Here is a 26,444-nt window from a genome sequence, read left to right as displayed (position 1 = left end):
TATATATATTTATATATATATATATATATTTCAATGGATCATTAATAGTGCACAATTTGCGAAATATCTGCCAAAAGAGAAGCTCTACTTACTCTACTGTACATGTATCGTGTGTGTGCGAGAGAGACAGAGCGAGAGAGGGAGAGAGAGAGGGAGAGTGTGTGTAGGGCACCAGCACATGTTGGTAGGAGGAAGAGAAGGAAATGAAAAAGAGTCCTTTGCACAGAGATACAGGCCTACCTTTCTGCTCTGGCAACAGAAATAAATTTGCAGCGAGTGAGCGATCAATAGGTGAAAATTGATACTTGGCGTACAGTTTGAACATCTATGAACTCGGAGGCTGTTTTCTTTTTTTATAAAAAAAAATCAGTCGACAAGCCTGCTACACTACTGTGTTCAGAAGTATTTCACAAGTAAAAGCACTCACACTCGCAGCACAGTGGGGGAAACAGAGCGCGTTGTGCAATAAAATAAGCACATACGCCACATTGTATAGCGCGAGAAGGAGCGCAATTTGAGCCCGACGGAGGATCCGTGGTTGTAACTGTAACAAACTGACGAGTTAACCCGTTTCGCTCCATTCACGAGGCTGTGGGGCAACACACCGCCTCGGAGCCGACTTGCCAAAGGCGATCTGCCACTCTATATAACCTTATGAATATTCCCAAAAAAATCCTCCACCCCCCTCCTCCACCTACTGTCGCCATTTTATACATTGGCGACTTCATATAAACTGCCTCCACTACAGCACCAGATGAAAATTCAATATTCAATAGCGACACATAATTCCAGTAAACAACTTTGGAGATCGCACCTCGTCACCCAGTGAGACGTATTCGTGTTTCGGATGAATAAGATGTGTCCTTACCTCAGCCGTCGGTGGTAAAAAATGGAATCCGACATTAATATATAAATGAATAATATTGGATTAGCTCCGATCGCTGCGCTTTGCGAAGAAGAGGAGGCGAGCTGGGGGTGGGAGCTCTCCTCAAGTGAACCCGGTGAACTGGCGTGAACCCGTCAGTGACCACGGCAAGGTACATTACATTACATTACCTTTCCACCCCTCCGCTACACTGTATGAAGACTGCAAAACAACTATGGTCGGCGGTGCAGGACGAGGCTGCTCCAAAAAAAATTAAAGCGAGTGTATTTCCTATGAACACGTGATACAGAGCGTCATCCAAAATCCAAAAGCCCTTTCATCTAAAATTTTGGAGAGGGGCGGGGATGAGATGGGGATGTGTGTGTGTGTGTGTGTGTGTGTGTGTGTGTGTGTGTGTGTGTGTAAGGGGGAGGAGGGTACGTATACTGAGCCCAGCGCACATTTGGGTATATCGTTATAGGGGTAAGGCAGTGCATTCAACACACGCGGGTTATAAGTAGCTGCAATGGCATAAGTAGCTACAATACAAAGCAGGCCGATCAGATGTTTTGTATTGTGTATATTTGGAATTTGACAGTTCATTCATCTCCCGTTTCACTGAGCTTCATCACCCAAAAGATAACCCTAATTAGGTCACATGCTTTTTTCAATACATGGCTGTCATCTTTAGAAAAAAAAATACTCTTGAAGAGCTACTATGAATATTAATCGTTGTGGGAATTGTCATTTAAAGCACAGGCCTATTAGACCACCGGCTTAAAATAGACAGTTACGCACAAGCATAATAGTGATAACACCAATTTACGCAGACGCACAGTAACTGTAGCCTAATTGGACTTGTCTGCATTTAACTTGAAACAGAAGAACACATTTCCCTTTATTCAAATTAGGAGTGGTAGTTATTCGCAATGTAAAGGGAAAAGGGTTTGTATGGCCGTGACCCTTGTGACCTTGTTGGCCTCATGCGCGTAAAAGCGCACAGGAAAAAATCGGACGAGCGTTAAACAGAAAAGCTGTGAATTTAAGGGCTAATGGTAAAACAGCATACCTAAAAGGGAGCAATCGTGACTTAAAATGGAAAGCATATCATCAAGCGGCATCAAAGATACATGAGGACATGTTTACATGGTAATATTAAGTATGATAAGGTCACTCTAAATCCACTAATCCACTGGACAAACAATATGGACACATGTCTACTTAAAAGTATTGCAGTAGCCTAACTTCTTAGGCATGTGTAAACTAGGTTATGTGTATATGAAACAAGTAGAGTGCCTGCAGCCGGATGCCCACAGTATATACAAAAACAGCGTCAGAACATATAGGACAAATGCGTGCCTCCAGTATTTACGGAACATGGATTAGCTATCCCCTCCCAGTTTGTCCTCACTGGGTTTAGACGTTGCCTACAGTCAGGAAAAACAAAGATAATCTATAAACAAGATGAATCGCAATAAAAAAAAAGTAAGACAACTCAACCAGCAGGTCCGGTGTGCAGGAACTTGTGCATGCTGTGCTGTAAGGTTAAAAGACACATGTTGATTTAGAGTTCAGAGCTGTAGAGTATTTGTTTGCTTTAGTGGACGGTTTGTGATCTGGTGGAACTTAGTGGATCTGCTTCTCTTCTGGTTATACCGGCTTGTCAGGTTAAAAAAATATATATTCTGCAATTATTTTCCCTTAACTGCATCACTCCATAAATATGTAAAGTTTATGTGAAATATTACTATAATTCAATAGATTGTGGTATATTGTCCTAATCTTGAGTTTCACTGTGACAGATGAGTAAACTGCTTCCTGTGTTTTTACTTCCATCTAAAGTCAGAGAGTCTGTATTTTTATTTTCTTAATAAACTGTGTTTTTATAAAAAACAAAACAAACAAACGTTGAGCTACGAGCTAAATGAATCCTCAGAGACACGATATCACGAAAAAGCGTAGGAGTGGGACCTCTGGTGATCCCTGCTATCTGCGGTGTAACCGGATCAGGGTAGCAGAGGGACGTACAGGAGGCTTGTTTTCCTCCAAATGAGCCAATGAGACAACCTTTACATTACACTGACAGCCTGGCTCGGCGAGTCTGGTGACGCCGCTCTGGTTTGACAACCACCCCGCAGCCAATGCGGATCCACGTCGAGCACGAACGGAGGGAAGCAACAAAATACAAATTTCCTTCCTGCAGGTCAAAGCGTTACCTGCCCGCTGCTGTGTGATTCAGGTAAAAGGAAGCGGGAGACGCGGCGATGGCCCTGTCTCAGTGCCTGGACGACTCACCTCTGAGGTTTGGTCCAAAACCTCGCGGGACAGACGAGCTGAACCTACAGGAAGTGTACAATGAGAGGCACCGGCTGGCTCTGGAGGAGCTGCTGTCCGGGGGTCTTGATAACTTTCTGGACTTTCTCGTGAGAGAGAGGATCCCCAACTTTCTGTCGGACGATGAGATCCAACAGATCAGGAGCGCCGCCGTGTCACCGCGGTGCTCGTCTTTCCACGGGGAGGAACAGGCGCTCGAGCGGTCGCTCAGTAGCACCCTGGACTGCTCCTCGGTCACTTATTTCCCAGAGGTGTCAGACGTGGAGCCGCCGCTCCTGGAGCTCGGATGGCCCGCCTTCACAGCAGGCTCCTACCGGGGAGTGACGCGGGCCGTGGCGCACTTCCAGCCCAGCTACGGCGAATGCATTTACAGCTGCAAGGAGGCTGCAAGGCGCATGATTAAAAGTGCCAGAGAGGTACGCACAGGCCCGCGCACACGCACATATCTGCTGTCATTCATTCTATTTTGCATGCCCTTAAAATAAACTGTCCTTTAATGCGTGTCCTGTATCACACTGAAATGTGATATTCACTTGAAGTTTGTTTTTTACACCATTATTTTTGCACAGTCCTTTGTAGTAGTCCTCCTACAGTATCTCTTATTTGTGCGTTATTATCCTAAAACAGGACTTTTATTTTGGTTTTGTCAGGTGACATTTATCACCTGGGCTTTATCTCCCCCCATCACCACCACAACAACCACACAGTCAGTAAGCCAGTATATGCAGACACTTTTTTGCATCATTTCTGGAGGGAAAACGTAAAAAAAAGTCTCCATTGTCCACATGAAACTCCCTTGATCACTTAGAATTTTAGAAGTTCGTGCTTTGAAATCTGTATTAGAAGAAATCACCAACCTTAAAAGGACGGGGGAAAAAATGCAACAAACAAAAACAAAGCATGAATATTTAATGTGATGTTCCTGACGGGAGCTGTCAGTACAGCCTCTGGTTTTGAAAAGAGACATTCCTGCACGAGGAGAGAGGGAGTTTGTAGCACCTCAGGCCTGTGTAGAACCTGCGTACCAGATGTGCCTCGACTTGCTTCGCTCATCTCCATTCCCTCTTTCGCTAGAAATGTTTTCAAACACTGGATTTTCTCCCAGGTTTAGAGCTTAACGGTGGTGTTGTGCATGTTATGTGCCGACAGCCGGGCCAATCCTTCTAAAAATATTCTAATCCTGGTCGAGCTGTAAGATTGTTTGTTCTTTTGTAATGTTACACCACTCACTGCACAATGTCTTTATTGTACAAAGAAGGCCACTGACTGTAACGGCACACACTGAGCATGCACTGCTGGTGGTCATCTCAAAGGAACGGCCCCATTCCTGAGTTTCTATGAATTTTAACTCTGCTTCTATGCTGCCTCTTGAAAACAAGCATCCCCCAACCCAAAGCACACACACACGCGCACAAACATCATCCAAATAAGGCGTGGTACAAATGACAAAGCTGCGTGTGGATAAAACACCAGTTTGAAGCGATAAATCTAAGATATGTAAACGTCCGTGTCTAATCCTCGACATGCAACCTTTACCGCAGCGTGTCAAATTCCATTCCTCCTCGTGAAAAAGGAGAAATCTGGGTGCAAAACAAAGCTGGGGAAAAATGAGGCAAACCCTACAGTGCACCTACTTGTCTCCTGTATAAAAGTCATTTGTTTGCTGACCAAGCGTTACTGCCGATTGCCATGGTAACAGACCACAGTCAATAGAAAGCTCATCAGCACACACATTACAGGGAGTGTGTCAGACAGAGATTCACGGCTCTGTTTGAATAGGGCCTTGTATTTGATAATAATGAAAACACAATCATGTGTTACATCTGCGAGAGCACGGCTGCGGCCCCCCGAAAAGAGAATTCTATTATATTACCTCTGTAATTTTCCACTGCAGGTGATTGCCATAGTTACAGACTCCCTGACAGACCTGGATATCTTTAAGGACCTTCAGGAGGCCTGCTCCCAGCGCAGAGTCCCTGTCTACATCCTGCTGGACCAGTCGTGCGTGCCCGCTTTCCTCAAGATGTGCAAAAATGTCAACGTTCGCCTGGATGACCTTCGGGTATGTAGCTGGTTTGTTTAAGACAAGCATGGCTCTGTGTGCACAACATGAGCATCAGATGGCATCCCAAACCCCCCCCCAAAACATGTCTCTAATCCTTTGCAGCAAATGAAGGTGCGAACTATAACCGGCACAACTTATTACATGAGATCTGGAGCGAGGATTACGGGTAAAGTTCACGAGAGGTTCATGCTGGTTGATGGAAACAGAGTGGCTACAGGTTTCTACAGGTAAGAGCCCGCTAGCCATCGTGCCCTCCTGATTTATTAGACTGTAAAGTTATGCATCTGTCTTGCTGGGTCTGCTTCTTACCTTCAGCTATATGTGCTTAAAATTCAATTCAGGTTCAACTGGACTGATGGCAAACTAAACAGCAGCAACCTGATTGAGCTTTCTGGTCAGATAACGGAGAAATTTGACGAGGAGTTTCGTATCCTATATGCCCAGTCTCTACCCATAAACACTCACGGACCTCCAAGTGTCCGCAACAGCGGCATCTTTGAGCACCTCAAACACTCAGTTGCTTCCTCCCCTCACCTGCGTAGTGAGAGGCCAGCGTGTCTGACAAGCACGCCCAGCCGTAAGCCACAAACGCTAGCATTGCAGCTACCTTGTGACCCCGCATCTCCACATAAAGCCAGCCCAGAGTCTGACACTTCGACTCTAAACGACGAGTGGATGGAGCGGCAGCACGTTCAGGAGGAGATCCTTGCTGGCAGCACGACTCCACATTTCTCTGCAGAGCAGCAACCAGAAAAAGAGACGGAGACCCCCAGCACCTGCCACGTGTCGACTCAGACGAGGCGGTCGGTGACGGAGGCTGAAAGCCAGACCGACCTGCAGCTCCCGCAGCATCTTAGCATCATTACTCAAGTAAGCAGAGGGCCGAGCCAGGACACCTCTCCCCACTTGGTGTCTTCCAGACAGCCCGTGCCCACCCAGGCAGCTCCAGACACCACTTTAAAGGATTGCTTCCGCAAGCTGACCAAAGAGCGCCAGCACCACTACGCAACCATCCGCTCCAAGCTGGAACACATGGTGACCGCCCTGTCCGAGAGGGGGGAACTGGTGGACGTCACCAACGTGACTCAGGGGCTTGGCGCTCGTGGCAGTCAGAGGATACACAAAGACTGTGTGCAGGAACCCAATCCCAGAATGCCTGCTGACAGTGCGGGCATGGGAACATGGCCAAGAGCCAGATGTGTACACTAGTTTGTCTTCGGGGATTTTAGTGGTGGTGGAAATGTTACAAAGTTTCTCTGTGCTAAATAAATCATGTTGGCTTATGTAGGAGAATTTCAGCTTTATTCTCTTTGTCTAATTTTCTGCAGTGCCCGTTTTTTTTCCTCCTTCTTTTCATCCTTTGTCCTTCCGATGTTGAAACAATCCTTTCCAAAGAGGTAACAGACCTGCAACTGACATCGACGTGGCAGAAATTCTAACCAAAGACAACGTAATAAGCGTGTCTTACTGTGAATATTGTAACACTGAGCTGTTTAAAATGGAGTCATATCTGCTGAAGTGTGAGAGAAAACGAATATAAGCACTGGTGTTTTTTTTTTGTTTTGTTTTGTTTTTTAAACTCAAATTTGTCTGCTGTAGTTACATTGGAACATGATCCTGAGGAGCAGCTGTGCCTTGCAGATAAATAAAGTAGTATTTTGCTGTATTGCTGCTTTGCTTCCACATTTCCTTTTTCTTTTCTTTTTTTTGTTGTCTCTTTTATCCTCGATGCTGTTTAAATGGGAGACAACAGAGCTCGGAAAATATTTGCTCAGAAGTTCCAGCATACACAAGGAGGCAAACCGCACTTAAGTGACTTCACGAAAAGAGCGAGCACCTGCGCCTCGTGCACCGCCGTGCCTTCATGCAATTAGCTGAGAGACAGCATCTGTGATACTGGCACCTTTTGCTGATTACGCTGGCAATCACGGTTTCTGTCCAGGGTGGATCTGGAGAACGAACAGCACCGCAGAACACAAGTGTAGATTAGGTTGAATCATAAGTAAACGCTTCTTTACACACAGATGGAATTTAAAAAAAATATATAACTTCTTACTGCTCTGTTCCATTTTAGATTCATTTTTCACAGAGATTTTTCTCAACAAGTAACAGTTTAACTGAAACAACAGCTTTTTATGCTTTAGTCACAAAAAAGAAAGAACTCGGCTGTCATCTGGGCAGAGCTCTAAAAATTGAATCACGGCTGTTTATTTGTTTAATGTGTCGCTAAGCTGGGCACAAACAGTGTTTCAGTCTTCGTATAGCACAAAGGTTAAGCACAAAGGTCCCACTGTAAAATGCCCAAAACGCACCAGTGTCTTGGCTATGGTCTGAAAGTGCGCTCTGTTATAAATGTGTTACTCACACCATGCTTTATGTGACTAATGTTCAACTACACCGAGAAGTCAAGGTGCAACTGCTCCACAACAACGTGTGCAGATGGCTTAACCGAGAAGAGATAGGAGCGTGTGATTTTAATACACAAAGGGGAGAATGAAATGATTGTGTGCGCCATGAGATCTTCTCAGGTTTAACTACATTTCTTTATGCACTTGGATTAAATGTGAGGAACTAAACCTTTTGTGGCATGTTTTAAAGCAAAACTCAGTGTTTACTATTCATTGCGCAGTAGAGTTTTATAGACACATTAGTCCACTTGACAAATTACACTATAACAATAAAAGTAGCACTGCTGATTGTATACACTTGGATTGAGATCTGGTGATCATTTGTTTAATCAGTATCTACTTAACTACTGGGCCGTACGAGGCATTGCTTTACAGAAATTCAATTCAATTTGCCTCAAGGTGCTTTATATTATAAAGTAGAGACCGTACAATAGTACAGAGAAATCCCCAACAATCAGATGACCCCCCCCCCCATGAGCAACAAACAAACAAACAGTGTGAAGGGCGGAAAACACGACAAAAGAAACTACTCTCCTGTATGCAGATCAGTTACCTGAAGCTCCTTCGAAATCATCTGCATCATTAATATGCTCTTTGTTTTCAGGTAGCAATAATCCAGCTTTTAATATACAAATAAACTGAAGACTTCTTCCTCTATAATAAGTACTCTAGATACTCTGGATTTGTAATTTTTTACTAAAGGGCTGTACTGTGTGGGGTTTTTTTCATGCTGTTTTATTAATTCAGCAATGTACCTGTTTGTTCCTGTGAAAGGCCCCTGAGATGGTTCATCTAATACCAGATAATGAATGAACTAATTAGCAGATTAATAGAAATTGGTATTGTTCCAACAGTTGTGTGAGAAAATCCTAAATTAGCTTTAGGTGGGATTTACAGAGAAATGCACTGAAATGTCACAATAACAATGAACATATCCTGGATAAATGCAACTTTTCTGATGAATTTCAAAAGATTCATCAAGGTAGCAAAGGTCTGCCATTTACAGCACGCCACGTTATTACCATTCAGTCTTAATAAAGCCTACACTTCTGACTATCAAATGGCAAAAAGGTAAGAACAGCAGGCCCTCCATCGGCTCCTCCCGTGGTGCGTTCATCCCCTACCAGGCAAACACATCAAAAGCCTCTGCATTCATTATGTAAAATGGCGCAGCTGAAGGGAATTGATCTACAAGTAAATACAATGGTGGTAATATGTGAGAGAATGGTATTTGATTTTAATTGGCTGCTGCAAAGCAACCACTGGCTGTAATCAAGGAAGCAGTGGGGGATCCACAACACAGCAGTGCGCACCCACAGCATTAGGCTCGGCTCACTGGTAAACAGAAAAGCTCCCGTATTCCTCATCACATGGGACGAATAAAAAAAAAACTATAGCTATGATTTGCTTTTTAATTGATTTTTTTCTTCTTAATTGAGAGTGCATAGCTTAACACATTTACCAGAATCCCTCTTACGATGAACATTAACTGTAACACTAGCAAAACTCTGCCACCAGAGAGAGCCCTGTCCCTAACTAAAGCACGCTCACTGGTCTGTTGTATGTTCTGCTTCTATTACAGAGAAGAGGTGACACTCTGGAAACACCAAAGACGTATTTCTTAAATTGAAATAAATCATCGCTTTCTGAGAAGACTTTGATCAACTATGATGCTAATGGTTATTCATTTTAGATATTTTTGTTTGGTTTTGTCCTGGTGATCCTGTAATACTGTGTTCATCTCCAGATTATGGTGAGCAAACAGCCAGCATCTGATGTCCTTATGAGGTCAGTCATGATCCCCGGAGACCCGCAGAGGCCGAACTTCTGCTAGGAAATCCTTGTGGATATCAGCATGTCTGAGACAAGGTGTAACATTATATCCTAACACAAACACTGTGCTCAGCTCTCATTCAGTTATTGACTCTATTATTGGGAATCATCAGAGATCACAGATGTAAAATAACCGTTACGTGAATTGCTCTGGTAAAATTTGATTATGTGCAACATTTAGTGTTTATTTCTCTGTGGGATTCTCACCAGGATGCGTGTAGTTTTTAACCTACTGTCCCCTTCACAGCCCCACACAGTCCCACAGGACAGAATAGATTAGGATGATGCAGACAGACAGCAGTCAGCACACAATTGATTATTGGATTTATATCCATCATGGTGTACATTTACGCGTGCTCCCTCCGTGCCCGAATGTCAATGCGAAGACTGTAGCTCGCTGCGTTTATGATCAGATTGTGTTATTATATAAACTAAATGAACAATTAGATCAGTGGAGTTTGTGTCAAATGTTTCGATTTTGGCTTCGGCTTCCGGAAATAATAAACATCCAATCTGGCTTCTGACACTGACTCAAACAGCTCTCCTGATCCTGAACATAAACCTTTTAATTACTGCAAACATGGTTGATGAGTCTGAAGCTTGATTACTTGGCCTTCATTAGTCAGATTGTGGGCTATAGTGACTCCCACAGGCGCAGTTTGGCATCCATAAACGCTGCCAGGCTCTGCATTAAGCAATTACGTTGACCCTACTGTACACCCGAACAGGTGTGAGCACGCAGCTCACACAAACAGCGTGTGCTCTGCGTGCACATGCACCTGCATTCCTAACAAAACAGGCTGCATGTAGGAGTTTCAGTCTGTTCTGATTAAAAGAAAAGACTGATAAAATGTGCTTACTACTTGGTGTAATCCGGCCTGTCATAACGGTTTCGTGTTCTCAGTGCCACCTTGTGTTTTGTTTTCCATCAGGGCGGCCGGTGGCTGTCACTACACCGAGGAGGGATTGTTCTGCCTCAGGCCACCGCACTCTGATAATGAATGCTCAGCTCATTGGAAAATGAAGTGTGTCTGAATTATGTGGTCAGGATTTGGCCGTTGTTTGGGTGTATGAGTCAGGCGCAGGGACATGCGCGGACGCTCAGTTTGCACAACACTTCCTGTGTTGTAATGCTGATTCGGGGCCACGCTCGGGCTAATGCAGGTGGAAGGTATTGTTGATAGGACTTTTGTGCTAAACTGCATGATGAGCTTAAAACACGCTGTCCGGCAGCAGCCTTGGAGCTATTTTTAGACAGGTACAGCTGCTTCTCAGCACCCACCCTTAAACCAGCCATTCACCAGAGATTTATAACTCTAGCCCATGAGAAACAGCTGTAGCGTTTTACCACTTGGTTGTGCAGAAGCTGAGGTTTATCCAGAATTATATTTGTTTATTACAATGTCTTTTTCAATTTAGCTGACATCACTGTTAAATGCAGTTATCAGTTAGTGGGATGCATCACACTGCTAGGCATTTAAACCACAAGACTGGAGCGTCCGGTACTGCGGGGATGAGTCAGTGTACAGTCAGAGTGCCACCTGAGACCAACACAAGTTCAACACTTGTGGTGTGCCGCTCCCCCACATCATCATGTGTCCTGGCCCATCAGATCAGAACACTGTCTTCCAATAGGAAAAATAACAACACACTTTGTTTATCAGAGGAAAATACTTCCTGTTCCTACTGAAAGTGGCCTGGTGTTTCCTCGCATGCTTCATGTGTGCGTAAAGAAACGATTCCTGGGACTTTGTGTTTTTGCACAGAAAACACAGATGTGTCCTTTTGTATGTTTTCCGTGCCACGAGAGTCATATGTTTCCGGTCTTTCGGGCAAAGAAATTGGGCAAGTGTTGGCCACCTATAGCTTTAGAGAGTGTGTATGGATTGAGTGCCAGTGTGTGTGTTCGTTGGGGGGTAGAGACTAAAAAACACAGCCGCACTCTAACAGCCAAGCTTAAGTTTAGCTTACCACTGTCAGTTTGTTGTCTGCATTATTCAAAAGGACACTTTATCAGCCGGGGGCGACTCGTGTTAGCCTGCCTACACTGCGTGCTCCACACAATGATGTTCTACGCTGTCCCCCATTAACTGCGGTGTCTATTTCAGTAGCTCTCTATCCATTTATTGATGCATGTCTTCCATTGATCCCAGCATTGATTTGCCATGCAATCCATTACCCATCTGTCTGTTTCAGCGGGCTTTTAAATGATCCATCAGATTGAGCTATTAAGGAGAACAGTGGGTGAAGTCTAAAGGTTAGTGATACCTTCAAGGAGAGACAGGTTCCTTGTATGTGTGAGTGTAACTGGGGGTGGGTACAGGTGGTCTCACAAGTACAGGACTCAGCGTGAACCTCAGAAGCAGAGCTTTAAGAACTCCTAAGTTGGTTTTCTTCAGTTCTATTGTCCTTGTGTTATTTGACAAAATGTTCAAGAATGACCATTTTATCAAAAAGTAAAATTGAAGAAATGTTTAAATGTTTTTATCAATGTGGATTCAATAAGGACTTTACAAGGTGTCCTGAGGTAATGAGATGTTAGAGCAGAGTCTTTAAGTCTGGCGAGGTGCAAGTTGGGGTTTCCGTGGATCTTTTCTTGCAGCAGATCCTCCAGATGGTAGATTTTAGAAGCTAAGTAAATCACTTTCACTTTATGTTGTTCTTCAAACTATTCCTGAATGTTTTCACTTTGTAGCAGAGCTCATAATCTTGCTGAAAGAATAATATACCCGCTGTCCTCACAGCTGCCACGAAGAAGAGAACAGGGTGTATGCTTAGGCAGGTGGTAGCATGTCAAAGTAACATCTCCTCCCAAGGAGTACAGCGTACTGTCCAATTGGTTTAAAAGAAACTGTTAGACCAGACCACCTTCTTTCATTGCTGTGTTGTACAGTTTTGACGCTCAGGGTTCAGCATGGACAGTCCGAGTGGCCTGCAACAACACATGCTCACAAACAGCAAGCTGCAGTGTGCCGTCTGCTCTGAAGCTTTGCTCTCAAAGCCAGCATTGGCTTTGAGAGTTATTTGTGCTACAGTATGATCAGCATGATTCGTGCTTGTGTATGATCAGACCCCATGGGTATACCGTTAGCAGGTACTGCGTCTGTATGCCAACATATAACTTAGCGTCCTTAGTCTCATTTTGGCCCATTTAAAGCCACTTCTTGCTGCTTCCATGAATTTATTCAAGAATTTATTATTTTTGAACTTCATGTGTCTGTCTAACATTTATGTATATTTACAGCTTTGATAAATAGATAATCTTTTTCACTTCACCTATCTGATTGGAGCTGATTGGCTTGTTCTTCATCATATAGCTGCTTATTTAACACAGGTATAAAAGCCATTTGAAAAAATGTTTTAAAATGCAAATTGGAAATATAACAAAAGAGTGTCATGATTAAAAAGCACAGGGAATATATTGCTTCTAAGACAGCAGGTGCAAAATGTCCAAAATGCTCCATTTTTGAATCAGTAATTGTATTGATAGATATGCTTTTAAGCATCCAGATGTTCATTATCTGACAAATAACACATTTTTGTATATTTTGTCATATATGTTGATTTGTTTTACAGGATATTAGTTGCAATGATCTGTTGCTCAGCTGTGATAATATTTGACTGCACCACACTTTGAACAAAGATGACCAATAATTAGATAATTACTAAATTAAATTAGATAATTAAATACATTTTAAAAAAGTTTAGAGATAAAAAAAAAAGATTTCAGTTGGGCAAAACCAAAAACAAGCTGTTTATTTTTTAATGACATGTTTTCGCCTGACAACAGCAATATTTGGGGAAAAACACATCTTTCCCAAAGCACTCTGCATTAAAGTTCCCAGAAATGTAATGTAATTTTAGGGGGATTATTCTTTTACACCAAGAACAGCCTGCTGAGATTTTTGACGGTTCCTACTTTCTTTTTTCAAGGTAACTCTTTAATCTTCCTGCAAAAACATACTTTGAAGAAACAAAGAAAATGCCACCAGCCAAACATGGATGTGAGTGTGTGTGTGTGTGTATGTGGGGGGGTGGCGGGTTCAGATTGAGATGCAAGATGGATTCATATATATTCATGAATTCAGTCAGAAAAGTCAAACGGAAGCACTATGATAATCTTGCAGTAATTGCATTTTTTCCCCTTCCAACTGTTTTTTGGCAGAGCTGTGAGCCACTTCCTGAGACATATGACGGGGACCGAGTGAGGCAAAGGAGTGTCACAGCAGTGACGGTTAGATACACTCTGACCCCGTACCCGAGGCCAGTCAATCCAGCCCGGGGTCAAGTGGTGGTTCTACCCAATCCTTCAGCTTTATGGGTAATGGGATGGCTATCATTAGTCCTTAGGTGGCCCGTTATATGTTTAATTAACCAATACAGACAGCAGATAATTGAACTATTGACTGGCCTCTCCGAGTTACATTTGTCTTCTGATCCAGCGAGAGCACGAAGAACGAAGTCCAATCAGATGTGTTTAGGCCTGTGATGTCCTGATATCATCTCCTTTTACTCACCTGACAGCTTCATTTGACACCCTGACCTCTGGCTAAAGGCAATTTTTATTTTGTTGAAATATTCTGACTGTGCACTCCTTCTCTCCCAGGCCTCAGGAAACACCACCAAAAGCTTACAAAAAAACAGAGAAACATCCAAAAGGCCATATTTCAAACTATCAAGCTTTTTTCCCCCCATACATGTCAGTCTGCTGGATACATGTCAGCAGCCGTCTGAAAAGTGCTGACATCGCTGCCCTCCTGTCCGGCAGCACGCTCCCTCTGTGTGAACTTGGATTTAGCTCAAGGGTATAGCCACCCTCCTAATGTGATGTAGCTCTGAGAAGGAAACAAATTGGCCTGACGTCTCATGCGCTGCCTTGTCTTGATTGTGTGATGGCTTCTGCTGCTAATGTGTTACGATGGGTAGACCTGCGTGGGGAGGGAGACAGAAGTGTGTGTGTGTGTAAGAGAGATGGAGAGAGAGAGAGAGACTGAGCAAGAGAGGGAAAGAGAGAGAGAGAGAGGGGGATGGGGGAAGGGCCTCAGTCTGCAAGATCAGCACAAGTGGAATTGCATTGATTCAGTTAACTGCAGAGTTGGAGCGTGATGTGGAATTCTGTTTATCAAGGGTGGAGTTTACAAGATAGGCTCCATTTTGATCTTATTTTATACACTGTATTCATAATCAGTCCCCGTTCTCTTAGTTTCAGCTCTAAAATATTAGATCAACCTTATACACACATGCACAATAGCTTAGATCCACCAGGAGTTCTAAAAATATGTCCCAAAAAATTTAGCCGATACGTATCTCTTATTCATTCAAAGTCTCGGATTTGACGGCCATGTAAGGCGCTGTATTTTTCCAGTGTCATCAAACAGAAACACAAATGCTTACATAGCTCGGATGTAATGATACTGGCAGATCCGCGCACCGTAAACATCATGGTAATCAGCATAAATCTGCAAGATCAGATGCAAACAACACACATCATGCTCTGTAAATTACCCGGAAATGTGCAGCACGTTCTAAGAAGCCCAGAAAAGGCATCTGCTGAATCTTAATAAAATGCAAAGTCAATCTCAAACGTTGCATTAATGAAAAAGGGACACAGCTCTTCTCAATGCACCGCTTCCTGTAAATAAGGAATATTTAGTGGCTAAAAATATGCAAAATGAAGACAGTGTGATGTATTTTTTTCACTGGGCGAGTTTCTCCTGTAATAAATCAGACTGAGGTCAGATCTTACTGAGCAAATCTTACAGCTGCCGTTTTGTGTGGATAAAAGCCATCTACGTGCAGCCTGCCCGTGCTTTTGGCAGAGAGGATATGTATTTTAAATTAATGAAGCTCTGTTTTGAACATCCATTAAAATGTTGGATATGTATATTTTCTTTTCTCCTTTCCCCTCGCTGCCCCGCTCTTTCCTTGCCTCATTTCCACGTCTAGCTGTAGGGAATTTGTCTCTAAGGGTTTATCATGACTGCCTCATATTTCCCCCCGTGGTTTGTCATTTTGCTGATCCAGACGCTTTTTCATATTTCAGTATTCTTATCATCCACTGGCAGTAAGATGATCCATTTCACTTATTTCTCAGAAGTGTGACTGCAGCCTAAGTCAATATCTACAGAATGAATTCAGCAAAAGGCGCGCCGTATCCGAGGAGGGGCAGCTAGTTAGCGGTGGTGGTGGTACTGGTGGCGCAGGACACTTTTTTTTCCTTTTTTTTTTTATCCCGAGTCAGCAAGGGTAAAATGTCAAGCATTTCTTAGGGAAGCGGCTCCATAGGATTCCATTCGAAGCTTTAATCTTAATTGAGAGCATCGCACATTGATATTCCATAGGCCTCTTTGCCCTTCGCCTCTCAGCTACTTTCATTTAGAGGACAGCCGTACTGCACTACAGCATGGGGACTGCTTTGTCAGACAGCCAAAAGGCCAAAGGCAAGGTCAACTTCTCTGTGTAACAGTGGCTCAATATGGAGCGAAGGCGTCACCTCTTTGATGCTGTCGGTGCTTTTGTGAAATAGTTTTGGAGTCTTGCTAAAGTAAAACAGGATCAGATTTATTCCATCCTGGCTTTAAGTTGGCAGGAAATATCACGGAGGACTCGTGCTCTTGTTTATTATGCTAGGAGTTAAAATTTCAGCAGCTTTCTCAATGTTGATCTAACAAACCACTTCATTCCCTAGCAGCTAGAGGCCATACAGGACACATCATTTAATGCAGTTTAGAGTAAAAGAAGACATTTCCATATTGAGGACTGAGAGGGAGTCCATCGCAGCCATCAAAGAGGTGATTCAGTCAAGAGAAGAGAGAGATCTTCTGCACACTGTTAACTAGATTCTGAATAATTGCTGGACTCTAAAATCCAGCCTATTCACAGAGGAAAACATCGGTGCCACTTGGATGTCAGAAAGCTCCCAATTTGTCTTTCTATGCTGGGTTCAGCAACATCTCTTAATCCTTAAACAAAGGGGAAAGACTAACTGGCCCAGCAGATGCAGATGTGATAAAGCCCATGTCATCAAGTGAGGTGGAGATAGGAGGAAGGTGCGGGGTGGCAACTCTCGGCTGTTGCTGCTCCTGTGGGAAGACTTGTCATGCCACCTTTCCAGAGGTGATGAAAACAGATAGAAACAGAGACAAACACACACACACACACACAGAAACTGTTTACAGTTAAGTACACAACCCCTATCTGTGGGACTGAGGACTGAGCTCGCCTCCATTTCTCATGCTCCTGCCTCAGCCCACTGCTGACACAGATGTACTGTAAAGAGATAGCAGCACAGATAGCTATGCGTGTGCGTGTCAACGTAGCCCCGGGGGGTAAACTAGTCTGAAAGGGCAACAACACGCAGTCGTTCTGCACACGTTTTTCATTAATCTCATTTATGTGACACATTTGGGAAGCACTCGTTGATTCAACCACTCGAGGTGTATTCTGCTGATGAAACACTGACTCTGGATTGAAGGATTAGTCCTTTAAAGATCTGTTTTACTAGCACATAATTTAAAAAAACAGGTTCTTATAGAGGGGCTGCGGCTTCTGACAGATTTATCAGGTAATCAGGGTTTGTCAAAGCTTCAAGAAGCCACTCCTATTTCAAAGTCTTCTCCGCCAATTCTGTGGGAAAGCCCAATGCCCGTGTTTTCCACTGCTTCTACTGTTCAACCACAGTTTGTCTTCACCAAAACAAATCAACACATTCAGCCTTCAGATCCATTGAGACAACAAAGCTACCGGACTCCTCAGCAGGGCATTACAAATAAATCTTTAAAGGCAGAGTCCACTTTGTCACACACAGGCCAGTAAAATCCATAGTGAGACAGCTCTTTCTCAACCTACTCTGAAAATCAGTGGACCTAAAAACGAATTTACTTTTGAACATTTTGTAACATTTGGTTCCCCTTTAATTCAGAGGCAACCAGTAATAGTTCTGAGAATGATTACACAGTCAACATCTCAAAATATTTGTCATTGCGACAATGTTGATGGTTTCATTTAAGCCAGCTTGACATAAAAGAAGCAGTTTCAGATTTGTGTGGAAAAAAAATGATGAGCAGGGTCCATGTGTAAGTCAAGGCTGTCCCTCTCCACGGGATTTAAATATAGCCCCACTCACCATTACTGCTGTCACTCACAGACTTACGATGACCTTTTGACCTTGCCTGTAAAAAAAGAGACTTCATGCTGACACACTCACTCCAGATGCAGTGCAGCACAGAGACACAGAAACACTTTTTTTTTTGTCTCTCTTGGCTTTGAAGTTTTCAGCCTGATTATCTGCAGCAGTATCGTTTTCACTCATTTGTCTGATTTTGTGATGTTAGATCTGTTCTCAAGAAGACGGCGTAAGCTTATGTGAGGCTGGCAGGTGGGGGATGCCCAGAAAAATTGGACAGTTCAGTGTTTCTCAGCCAGCGCAGGCTGAGGTTTTCAGGGTTTACATGTCAGAGGGCACAAACTCCCACTGTCTACAGCTCGGAGGTGCTGCAGGATACTGTGCAGCCACGTGTGGGCGGTGTGTTCCTTTACACTAAACGCATTCGATTCTTTTTCGCTGGTTTGCTGCGTTTCTAAAAATGATTTGCGACTATACGTCAGTGCCTTCCAAGCTCTTGTTTGCCTTTTAAAGGCAGTGGAAATCAGTTGCATTTCATAATAATCAATAATAAGAGATATAGCTTGAGAAAGTTTTGAATACACATGCCCCTTGGACAGTTTCACAAAAGCTCTTAAGGCTGCTGTAATCAATATTTTTTCTTAAAGTATCTCAAAGTCAGACCACCACTTTGGTCCAAACTTAAACACGTCAACTATTCTCAGGTGTATATTTTGTAGAAACAAACATAGTGAGTGAATATATGCTTGATTGTAAAACCCAAAGCTCCAAATGAAGCCCTGTATCAGTTGGATCTGTTAACTGACAAGTTTGATATGTTGATCTAAAGCAGGTAACGTGGCCCTGCTGTTTTCACACTGTGCTTTGGTGCAAAAACACCAACAAAAACTGTTACTGGAGGTTTAACGCCATAAAGTTATATTTTTTGCATGCATTGTCTGCATTCATTACTTTTCATCATGCAATTTTTACTTCTGCTTGCAGCCATCGCGGTGAAAGACAACCAGATTTGTTAGACTGACGTGACTGCTGGCAGCCTCGAACGCTTTATTGCGAGTGCAATATATCTTAAATTCAGTGGGAATTGTTATCACACACCCAGTCGACTTTGTTTTCTTGTAACCTTTCTTTCTTTCTTTTCTTTTTGAGAAGTTGGGTTTTTTCTCTCTGCTATTACAGAAGCCAGAACAAAGTACTTCCTGTATCTTGGCCACAAACAGAGCAAACAAGTACATGGGTTCACTGTAGGATAAAGGCCTGCAGCCCCTTAAATAGATCCCTTATAAGCTCTGGGTTGCCCAATAACAAGCTTTTCTCCTTGACACTCCAACCACAGCACACAGTTGGTTGTTCCTCAGTTATTTTAGCTGAGGCGTCACATCGAACATTATGACAAAGATGGCCAAAGAATCAAAGAGTGGGTGTGTGAACAGTTCTCTGCCAAGTCCTCCAGCTGCATATAATGCAGACAGCGGTGCTAAAATCAGCCAGAGGGGAAAACAATATGACTTTAAGCTCAGCCAAAGGCCTTCTGTGAAACACGAAGGAAGAGTTTTGACACAAGGGAGATGATAACGTGACACATTAGTGGGAGAGTGACACACCCAATTCCAGGGAGGCCTCTTAGACTTCACCAAATGTATGACACTACAGCCATACTCTCATGTCAGCAACACCCACAGAAACTTATGAAGAAGGGTGTCGAATTATGCATGTGCAGTGACAGCTGTAATTTCTGAAAGCTCTAAAGATTCAGCTAAACTCCACAGTTATTAGTTATTTTTCTAAAGGATATATTTTGAACTGTTTATTTTTCTTCATCTCATTCCTCTAAGCACAATGTAAAATATGAGGTCAAGACCATGAAACTCCTGCTCTCTCTTTAACACCCCCACTAAAAAAAAAAAAAGCAGTTTCTTGTCTTTCATTTCCTAACAACAGCCAGAAGTGTTTATTTTCTCATCTGCTGGGCTCTTCCCAAAAACCAGAGTGACCCCTTTACTTTTCCCGGATGCAAGTATGTTATAGACCAGAGACCCAATAACGTCCCCAGGGGCTGGACCCGCTTTCCAGGTTGTGCTAAACATACTGGTGTCTGAGCAACAGTTGACCCTTAATCAGCAAAGCTTTGTCAACAGCAACTGTGAGCTACAATTATCTTCCCTAGATGGGTAGGTAGTGTACTGGGGTCCAGGCGCAGTGGAAAGGGAAGAGGCTTTTGTTGGGGGGGGGCTGACTTAACCTCGGTGACTCGTGTTTCTACTGTGCACTAATGGATGCCTGTCATCATTATGGACAGAAACAGGAGGGCGCCTGCCAGCTGTATGACCCCCATAAAACAGAACAGGAAATCCTTGCAGGGATTGAAAGGGAAAGACTCTTCTCTTCTCTTCTCTTCTCTTCTCTTCTCTTCTCTTCTCTTCTCTTCTCTTCTCTTCGACCTTCATGAAACCATGCGTATCCATGAAAGGAAGGAAAGTTAACATGTGGAATTCTAACCATGCAAGTAAAATGATTAGTAATTTTAACATCAACTGCAGAGTTAATTTACCCCCCCTGTTGTGCACTACAGTGAACCCTCAAGCTCAGGCTGTTTTATAATGGTTCTGTCATGCTGGGAGGAACCTGTATAATTATTACATACAGTGCATCACCTTTGCTCTGTAACCAAAGTCCACCGTCTGTAATGTGACAGGACTTTGTTTGACTTCTCTCAGTGGTGTCCACTGGAACGTGACAAGCACTTTATCAGAGGGCCTTCCTATCAGATCCCCAAGAGTTCATGCACAAACACGTTGGACACAACGTCCCCAGGAAGCCAGATTCCTTATTATGCCAATAAGACTGCTTTATTATGTTCCTGGGGCTACATATTAATCCACTCTGTTGAATCCTTCAGAGGCCATCATGTGATAACTTTAGTCATTACCAGTAGTACAATCATAATTACACTGGAATCATTCAGGATGTGGCAACAAGGGGGGGGAACTGCTGTTGTAATCAGCAGCCACGACAATAAAAAAATACACTTCTGACCAAAAAAAAAAAAAGATTGTCACAATCACATGATTTTATTTTTAAAAAGTGTGTGTGAGAGAGCAAGAAGGCACACGCACACGCAAAGTCCTGGATTTGCATACGCATGTCTCTATGTGTGCTATGTCCATGGAGATGCCTGTGTGCGTGTGTGATCGCTGCATGATTCACAGTGTCACAACTGTGCGCAGTAACGACTGGACATCCTGAGCGGAAACCACAGCCATCGAAGTTGCGTTTTCCTGAGACACACAGGCTAACACTCTCACAAAGAGTCACTTGACTGGACCCTCATATAGGAAGTGAAAGAGGAAGCCCGTCGTCCATCCTGTCCTCCATCCCAGCCTTTGCTCTGCACTTCACGTGAAGTCGCTCTTAGCGACGATCGCTCAGTATGAGGCTTTGCTATTGCAAAACAACCGTGAAAAAACTGGCTCAGGCTGGAACTGGTTTGTTATTTGGGGGTGAGGGGTCAGAGGTCAAGCGTCTGGCCAGCTGACATTTAGCTACGGAAGATTAGCGAAAATCATTACTGTAAAGGTAGAATTCACTGATTGATCAACAGTGTTTAAACATTTGCTCAGTTGATCAAATGATTGTGACTTGATTTGAGCAAAACATCCATTTGGTATCTAATCTCTGAGCGGCTTTGTTGCATTAAGTCAGAAGCCACCCCGACAAGATACTGAATGTTGAAAGAGTCACGCTGCACCAGAATCAGTTGAGCTGGATCAAAGTAACACTGTCAAGAGGAGAATGGGTATAATATCACAGATGGAAGTGATAAGTGATGTTCAACTGTGGGGTCTTTTTGGCTGGGTCTTCCCTCATGGCTCGAGGCCTCTGGCTGTGTTAGTGTATGAAGCCTGGCAGCCTGCATTCCTGTGCCTCTCCCATGCACACAATGGTGAGTAGCTGCAGCATTCCACTGTCTGTGTCCGCTGTCTGAGACACAGCCAAGTCTTGGCAAACCCTAGCACTCAGGCAAGAGGTTGGCACCACATTCAACTGCTTATGATGAATCCGTCCGAGTGTTTCCACTGCACACCATTCCTTCAGGTTCTCTGTGTGGGTGTAAAAGTGTGTTCTGGTTAAATTAAGACAGAGCGTCTCATTAAACTCTATGAAATAATGTGTGTGTGTAAAAAATAAGCCCTCTGCAGTAGAGATTTTTTTTTAAATTATAGGCATGATTATGCTTCCTCTTTAGCATGCTTTATCATTCATCTTGCAGCCATTCCTTCTCGCTGTTTTTTAAAAATGCAAGCATGTCTGTTCTAAGCCGTTTTCACTGCTCTTCATCATTCTCTTGCTATTTGCTTTCTCTCTTGTTCTGATGCCACAGCCGTGCAGACACCTTTCCCTCCTGCTGACTCAGTAGCCAGCCTCAGGCGCTGTGGGCTCAGGGTGTTGGTGGCAGGGAGGGGTGAGTGGAGGGGAGAGGAGGGGGTGGCGGCGGCGGTGGTGGTGGTGGAGCGCGAGGCTCCCACATCAGGCCCCAACAGCCTATCACATGCGAGGGAAAAGAGCTGGCTAATCGTTTCTACAATGGCACCCTGCGCACTGTCACACAGTACCACAAACCGCTTTCCTCACCAACACTTCTACTGTATTATTCCACTGTTGCTTGGAAATCCACGTGTGATGTACGCAAGTGCGCAAACACACAACCGATAACAAAGCACTCTCCTCTAAAAACCACATTTTTGTGAGAGGCATAAGTGTGCGCAGTGTGAAGAACATGCAAGTGTACATTATCACAAGAGCATTGCACCAAAAAAAAAAAAAAAAATCTCCACTACCGCAACTATGCAGTTACACACTGAAAAATATAAATTTTATATAATTTTTTAAATAATTTTTATGTGATTTTAATCACTCACTTGATCAGTGATTTGAAACAAATCAACTCATTCAATTATTTTATTTTCTCTGTTTTTCGAGAGCAGCTATCTGAATAGGTGAAGTGTTCATGCATACATGTTTGTTTATTGTTCACAAATATAGGCTCATTTTTACAAATGACAGCCACAGATGAACCCTTTTTATTAGGATTCAACACCGCAGCCGTCTAGATATCCTGAGCTCTTGTGATTAGGCCTGTTTTCAGATAGAAAGTGCTTTTGCACCTGTGCTGTGACTTCAGGCCTGCTTTGCTTTAACAGAGGGGTGAGGTCAAAACTGTTGGTGGGGGTCACACATGAAAAGACAATCTGGTTTCCAGACTAAAGTGAGCCACCTGCCAGTCCAAACTCTCACTGAAAGGGAGGACGGTAACAAAGTCTCGTCTGACACTGAAACACTCTCCAAGATATTCTGTGCAGAGGCAATCGCAGAGGTTATAAACTCAATTTACAATGTAACCACTTATCACAGATTATTACCCTGGCCTTGGAACTACATGCTCATTCAAATATTGTTGTAATCTTAAACTGAGAATGATCAGTTTAAGATTAGGAAATTCCTCATTACGAAATTCTCCTAATGATTTAAATTTAAAACAAAACAAAACACCAAGTTGTTGAAGCTGGCCAAGAGAGCGCGGAGCAGTGTGCCGTGGTTGTTGTTTCTCTTTTCCTCTGTTAATGAATGCAGAGGTGTTTGTCCGAGGAAGAGAGGAGAAGGGAAGCCTGATTTCCACTCCATTTTATCTGTGCCCCACAGCCCCGGCTAGTTAGCGCCCTGTGCTTTCACATGCTGGGGTCCCACAGGAAGCAGTACTCCATGATGGGCAAAGGTCAGGGAACGAGAGAAAGCCACTCCTCATTTCATCTGCCGAAACTAACTAATACACTTTGTTCTTATTTGTTTTTTGGAAGAATAAGAAAATAGGAATATTATGATGAGGAAAGTGAACTTTGCTCTAATTTAGATTTTTGTTTATGTGCTTATAGTCTTTCAGTTGCAAATGAACCAAATTACTTTCATATTTATACACACTATGTACTAGCTGAAATACTGTGATACCCTTATTTTATGTAGCATGTACAAATAGTAGACTTTGGTTTTTTTTCTAGTATTTATCTTCTTTTTTTTTTTCTTTTTTGCTTTTATGTTGTGTATATGATTATTAATGTGTTTGGATGTCTCCAAAAACTACAGCAAGCCACGATGACAAATGTGCAAGTGGAAGTAAATGTTTCACGCGGGTAAAACATTTACTCGTGAGAAGATGAGACACGATTTTAAAATGTCACAATAGGTTTATTGATCCATAGTAGATGAATTTAAAACAAAACCAACAAACAAACATTGTAGATGAAAAAAATGAAAATCTGCATAATTATTTGCATAACTGTGTATTACATTGAAAAGAAAAGCAAATAAGGAACACATCTGTCCAGCAGAATCAGCTTCATAAAAACAATAGACGTGTGCTTTCTAACATTAGATGTTTTCTATATAAAGAAAGGATGAACACGAAATATAATCCTGGCTACAAAAAGCAAAGCAAAGCAAAATCACCAAAATGAGGATCAAACAATAAGTGAAGCAAAACAATATGGTTGCATAATTATTCAAAGCAAATATCCTCTGATTTCAAGTACGTCCTCTGAGACAAAATACAGATATGTCTGTATAAAATAAAGACATCTCATACATGTCCTGCATGCATGCTTATTCGCAAATTTCCATTCATTACTTGTTGCCTAGTTGCATCTATTACAATAAGTTGAGTCGTGTCCTTTATGCCCGAGATTTTTTTTAAACTTGATAAATCCGTGGAGTTATTTGGTAAGGAGCAAGGCGACCAGGTGGCCAACATGCCACCCCTCATACATGGAAAAGATTCAGTTCTGCAGAAAATCTACAAACTCACATTAAATACTCTGGTGAGGATGGGTTGTCGCTGGTAGACCCTGTTTCGTGGTAACAGTTTGCACCGGACAGTTTTTCACATTTAAGTTTATATGCGTCCCTCTCGCGGATCAGCCTGTTGAGTTCATGTTTCAGCTGCTCGACCTGCGACAGTAGGTTCGTCTTCTCGTGCTCCAGAATGTGTTTCTGTTGCACGCGCTTGTAGCGGCAGGACTGCGCGTAACCCCTGTTTTTCAGGGTCCGGCGTTTCTGCTTCAGACGCATCACCTCGTCCTTGCTTAGGCCTCTGAGAAGCCGATTGAGCTCTCTGACTGACATGGACACCAGCTGATCGTCTGAGAAGTGCATCTCGGCGTTGGATCGCCTGTCGTGGCGGTTGTGTTGCTGCTGGAGATGGTGGTGCGCACCGAGGACCTGCTGGGCCTCCGGCGACTCAGGGGATGCGCACCCCATGTCATCTTTGAGATATGGGTCTTGGCAGTGGCTGTTGGGCATACCTTGCATGTCCGAGTGACCCGGAAGACCCGGGTAGTGCTGGACAGGCTCGTTTAGGTGGCCGTAGCCATCGTAATCAGCCGGGAAAGGTGGCGGATTGTGGCCGTGGGGCGCAGATGGGTGTCCCTGCTGCGCTGTGGCTCCGATGAGGGCCTCCATTGCGTCTTCGGGTGTCAGGCCAAAAGCCTGAGGGTACATTTGCTGAGGATAACCCCCGTTGTTGGGTATCCAGAACTGGTTGTTTTCGACGTTGTTTCTGTGGTCGTTAGGATTGAGATTTGGCGATGAAGGCACAGAGTTGCAAGGTGTGCTGCCAGGAGTGGAGGAGACGGAGTCTGGTCTATGGAAAGAGCGATCCAGCCCCTGCATCGTCTCCTTCTTCACGCCGAACTTCATCAAGTCATAGTCGCTGACGAAATCCATGGGTGATTTCTGCAGTCCCAAGTGTGAATGCGCCTCAGTCGTCATGGTAAATGGAAAGCCGGTCTCTTTAAAGAGCTCCAAATGTCCACTGATATTTCATGCAGCCAGTGAAATCACAGTCACTTGTAAAAAACCAAAAAAAAAAAAAACCCAAAACAGCCCAAAAAACAAAACCCGAATAATAAAAAAAAAAATTAAAAATGAAGTATTTCCAAACTTTCGATCACAAAGGGGGAAAACACCACTCGTGGAAAAAAAAATCACAGCAAAAAACAGGAGAGCGCCTTTTTAAACTTTACGCTGAATTGCGACGTCGCACCGCGCAGCTTGTTTGGCTTTAGGAACTTAAAAGTCCGGTGATGCCAACAGACTGGACGCAACTCTGCCTTTTCAGGAGAAGCGCACTTTCTTCATAAAGCTGCATTGTGTGATGTCACGGCTTTCAGACTACACCTCCACCCTGCTCTCCAATGAAAAAGGGAAGATTTGCATAAAAGCTTCTACGAGCGAGTCCACACGATCTGTTCGTGATTGTCACTTGACCAAAGCCTATAAAGGTCTGCTCAGAGGCGCAAACTCCATTCTGTAGTGTCTTTTGTGTTTAATTTCTTTATTTTTATTGTTTTATCCGCCCTCTATTTCGCATATTGCCAATTCACCCCACAGGAAAAAATATGCACCAAAGTGAATTAGAGCCATGAGAACAAAAAAACAAAAACCCATAAAAACAAAACATAATCGTCTGAACGATAAGGATATGATTTCAAGGATTTTGAATAATAATACGGCAATGAATTTGTCTATTAAAAACTAATATTGGTTGTGAACTATAATAGAACCATACATTTATTTTCCATCAGTCACAATTTGCTGCAAATTGGTTTGTGGTAATTTAGGAATTTATGGTTATTTATACGTCATTATTCATTAAGAAAACAACAACTACAGGATGCTGTTAGAAAATTCATTTGACCCTACTGTGATTGCTGTGCTCCTTGGTTGGTACCCAGGTGAATACTGATATCTTGTGGCCAATGGCCT

General features: G+C 43.2%; 3 protein-coding genes across 4 annotated transcripts in view; 1 reads left to right on the top strand and 2 right to left on the bottom strand.

The window, feature by feature from the left end:
• Window positions 1-1,220, bottom strand: part of si:ch211-232b12.5 (zinc fingers and homeoboxes protein 3) — a 12,943-nt gene extending 11,723 nt beyond the window's left edge. For both annotated transcript variants that reach the window (XM_005915291.2, XM_005915293.2), the window contains exon 1: window positions 869-1,220. The gene's annotated coding sequence lies outside the window, so the exon portion shown is untranslated. The remainder of the gene's footprint in view (window positions 1-868) is intronic.
• Window positions 1,221-1,311: 91 nt separating this feature from the next.
• On the top strand, window positions 1,312-6,930 carry fam83d (family with sequence similarity 83 member D). The gene is made up of 4 exons (XM_005915294.3): window positions 1,312-3,615; window positions 5,094-5,261; window positions 5,367-5,491; window positions 5,606-6,930. The coding sequence occupies exons 1-4, from the start codon at window positions 3,130-3,132 to the stop codon at window positions 6,471-6,473; spliced, it is 1,647 nt and encodes a 548-aa protein (XP_005915356.1). The 5' UTR covers window positions 1,312-3,129; the 3' UTR covers window positions 6,474-6,930.
• Window positions 6,931-23,849: 16,919 nt separating this feature from the next.
• mafbb (v-maf avian musculoaponeurotic fibrosarcoma oncogene homolog Bb) lies at window positions 23,850-25,802 on the bottom strand. The gene has a single exon (XM_005915287.3). It carries the CDS (start codon window positions 25,446-25,448, stop codon window positions 24,483-24,485), a length of 966 nt encoding a protein of 321 aa, XP_005915349.1. The 5' UTR covers window positions 25,449-25,802; the 3' UTR covers window positions 23,850-24,482.
• Window positions 25,803-26,444: the final 642 nt, after the last annotated feature.

This window comes from Haplochromis burtoni, unplaced genomic scaffold (genome assembly GCF_018398535.1).
Source record: "Haplochromis burtoni strain Fernald_Lab_line unplaced genomic scaffold, NCSU_Asbu1 Contig_12, whole genome shotgun sequence".
NCBI classification, from domain to species: domain Eukaryota; kingdom Metazoa; phylum Chordata; class Actinopteri; order Cichliformes; family Cichlidae; genus Haplochromis; species Haplochromis burtoni.
This window is presented reverse-complemented; position numbering and strand designations above follow the sequence as displayed.

Bases quoted from the DNA above. Each gene is read 5' to 3' on its own strand.
- fam83d (XM_005915294.3), top strand. From the start codon at position 3,130: ATGGCCCTGTCTCAGTGCCTGGACGACTCACCTCTGAGGTTTGGTCCA. The intron at 3,616-5,093 runs GTACGCACAGGC...TTTCCACTGCAG, and splicing joins TGATTAAAAGTGCCAGAGAG to GTGATTGCCATAGTTACAGA. The intron at 5,492-5,605 runs GTAAGAGCCCGC...AATTCAATTCAG, and splicing joins GTGGCTACAGGTTTCTACAG to GTTCAACTGGACTGATGGCA.
- mafbb (XM_005915287.3), bottom strand. From the start codon at position 25,448: ATGACGACTGAGGCGCATTCACACTTGGGACTGCAGAAATCACCCATG.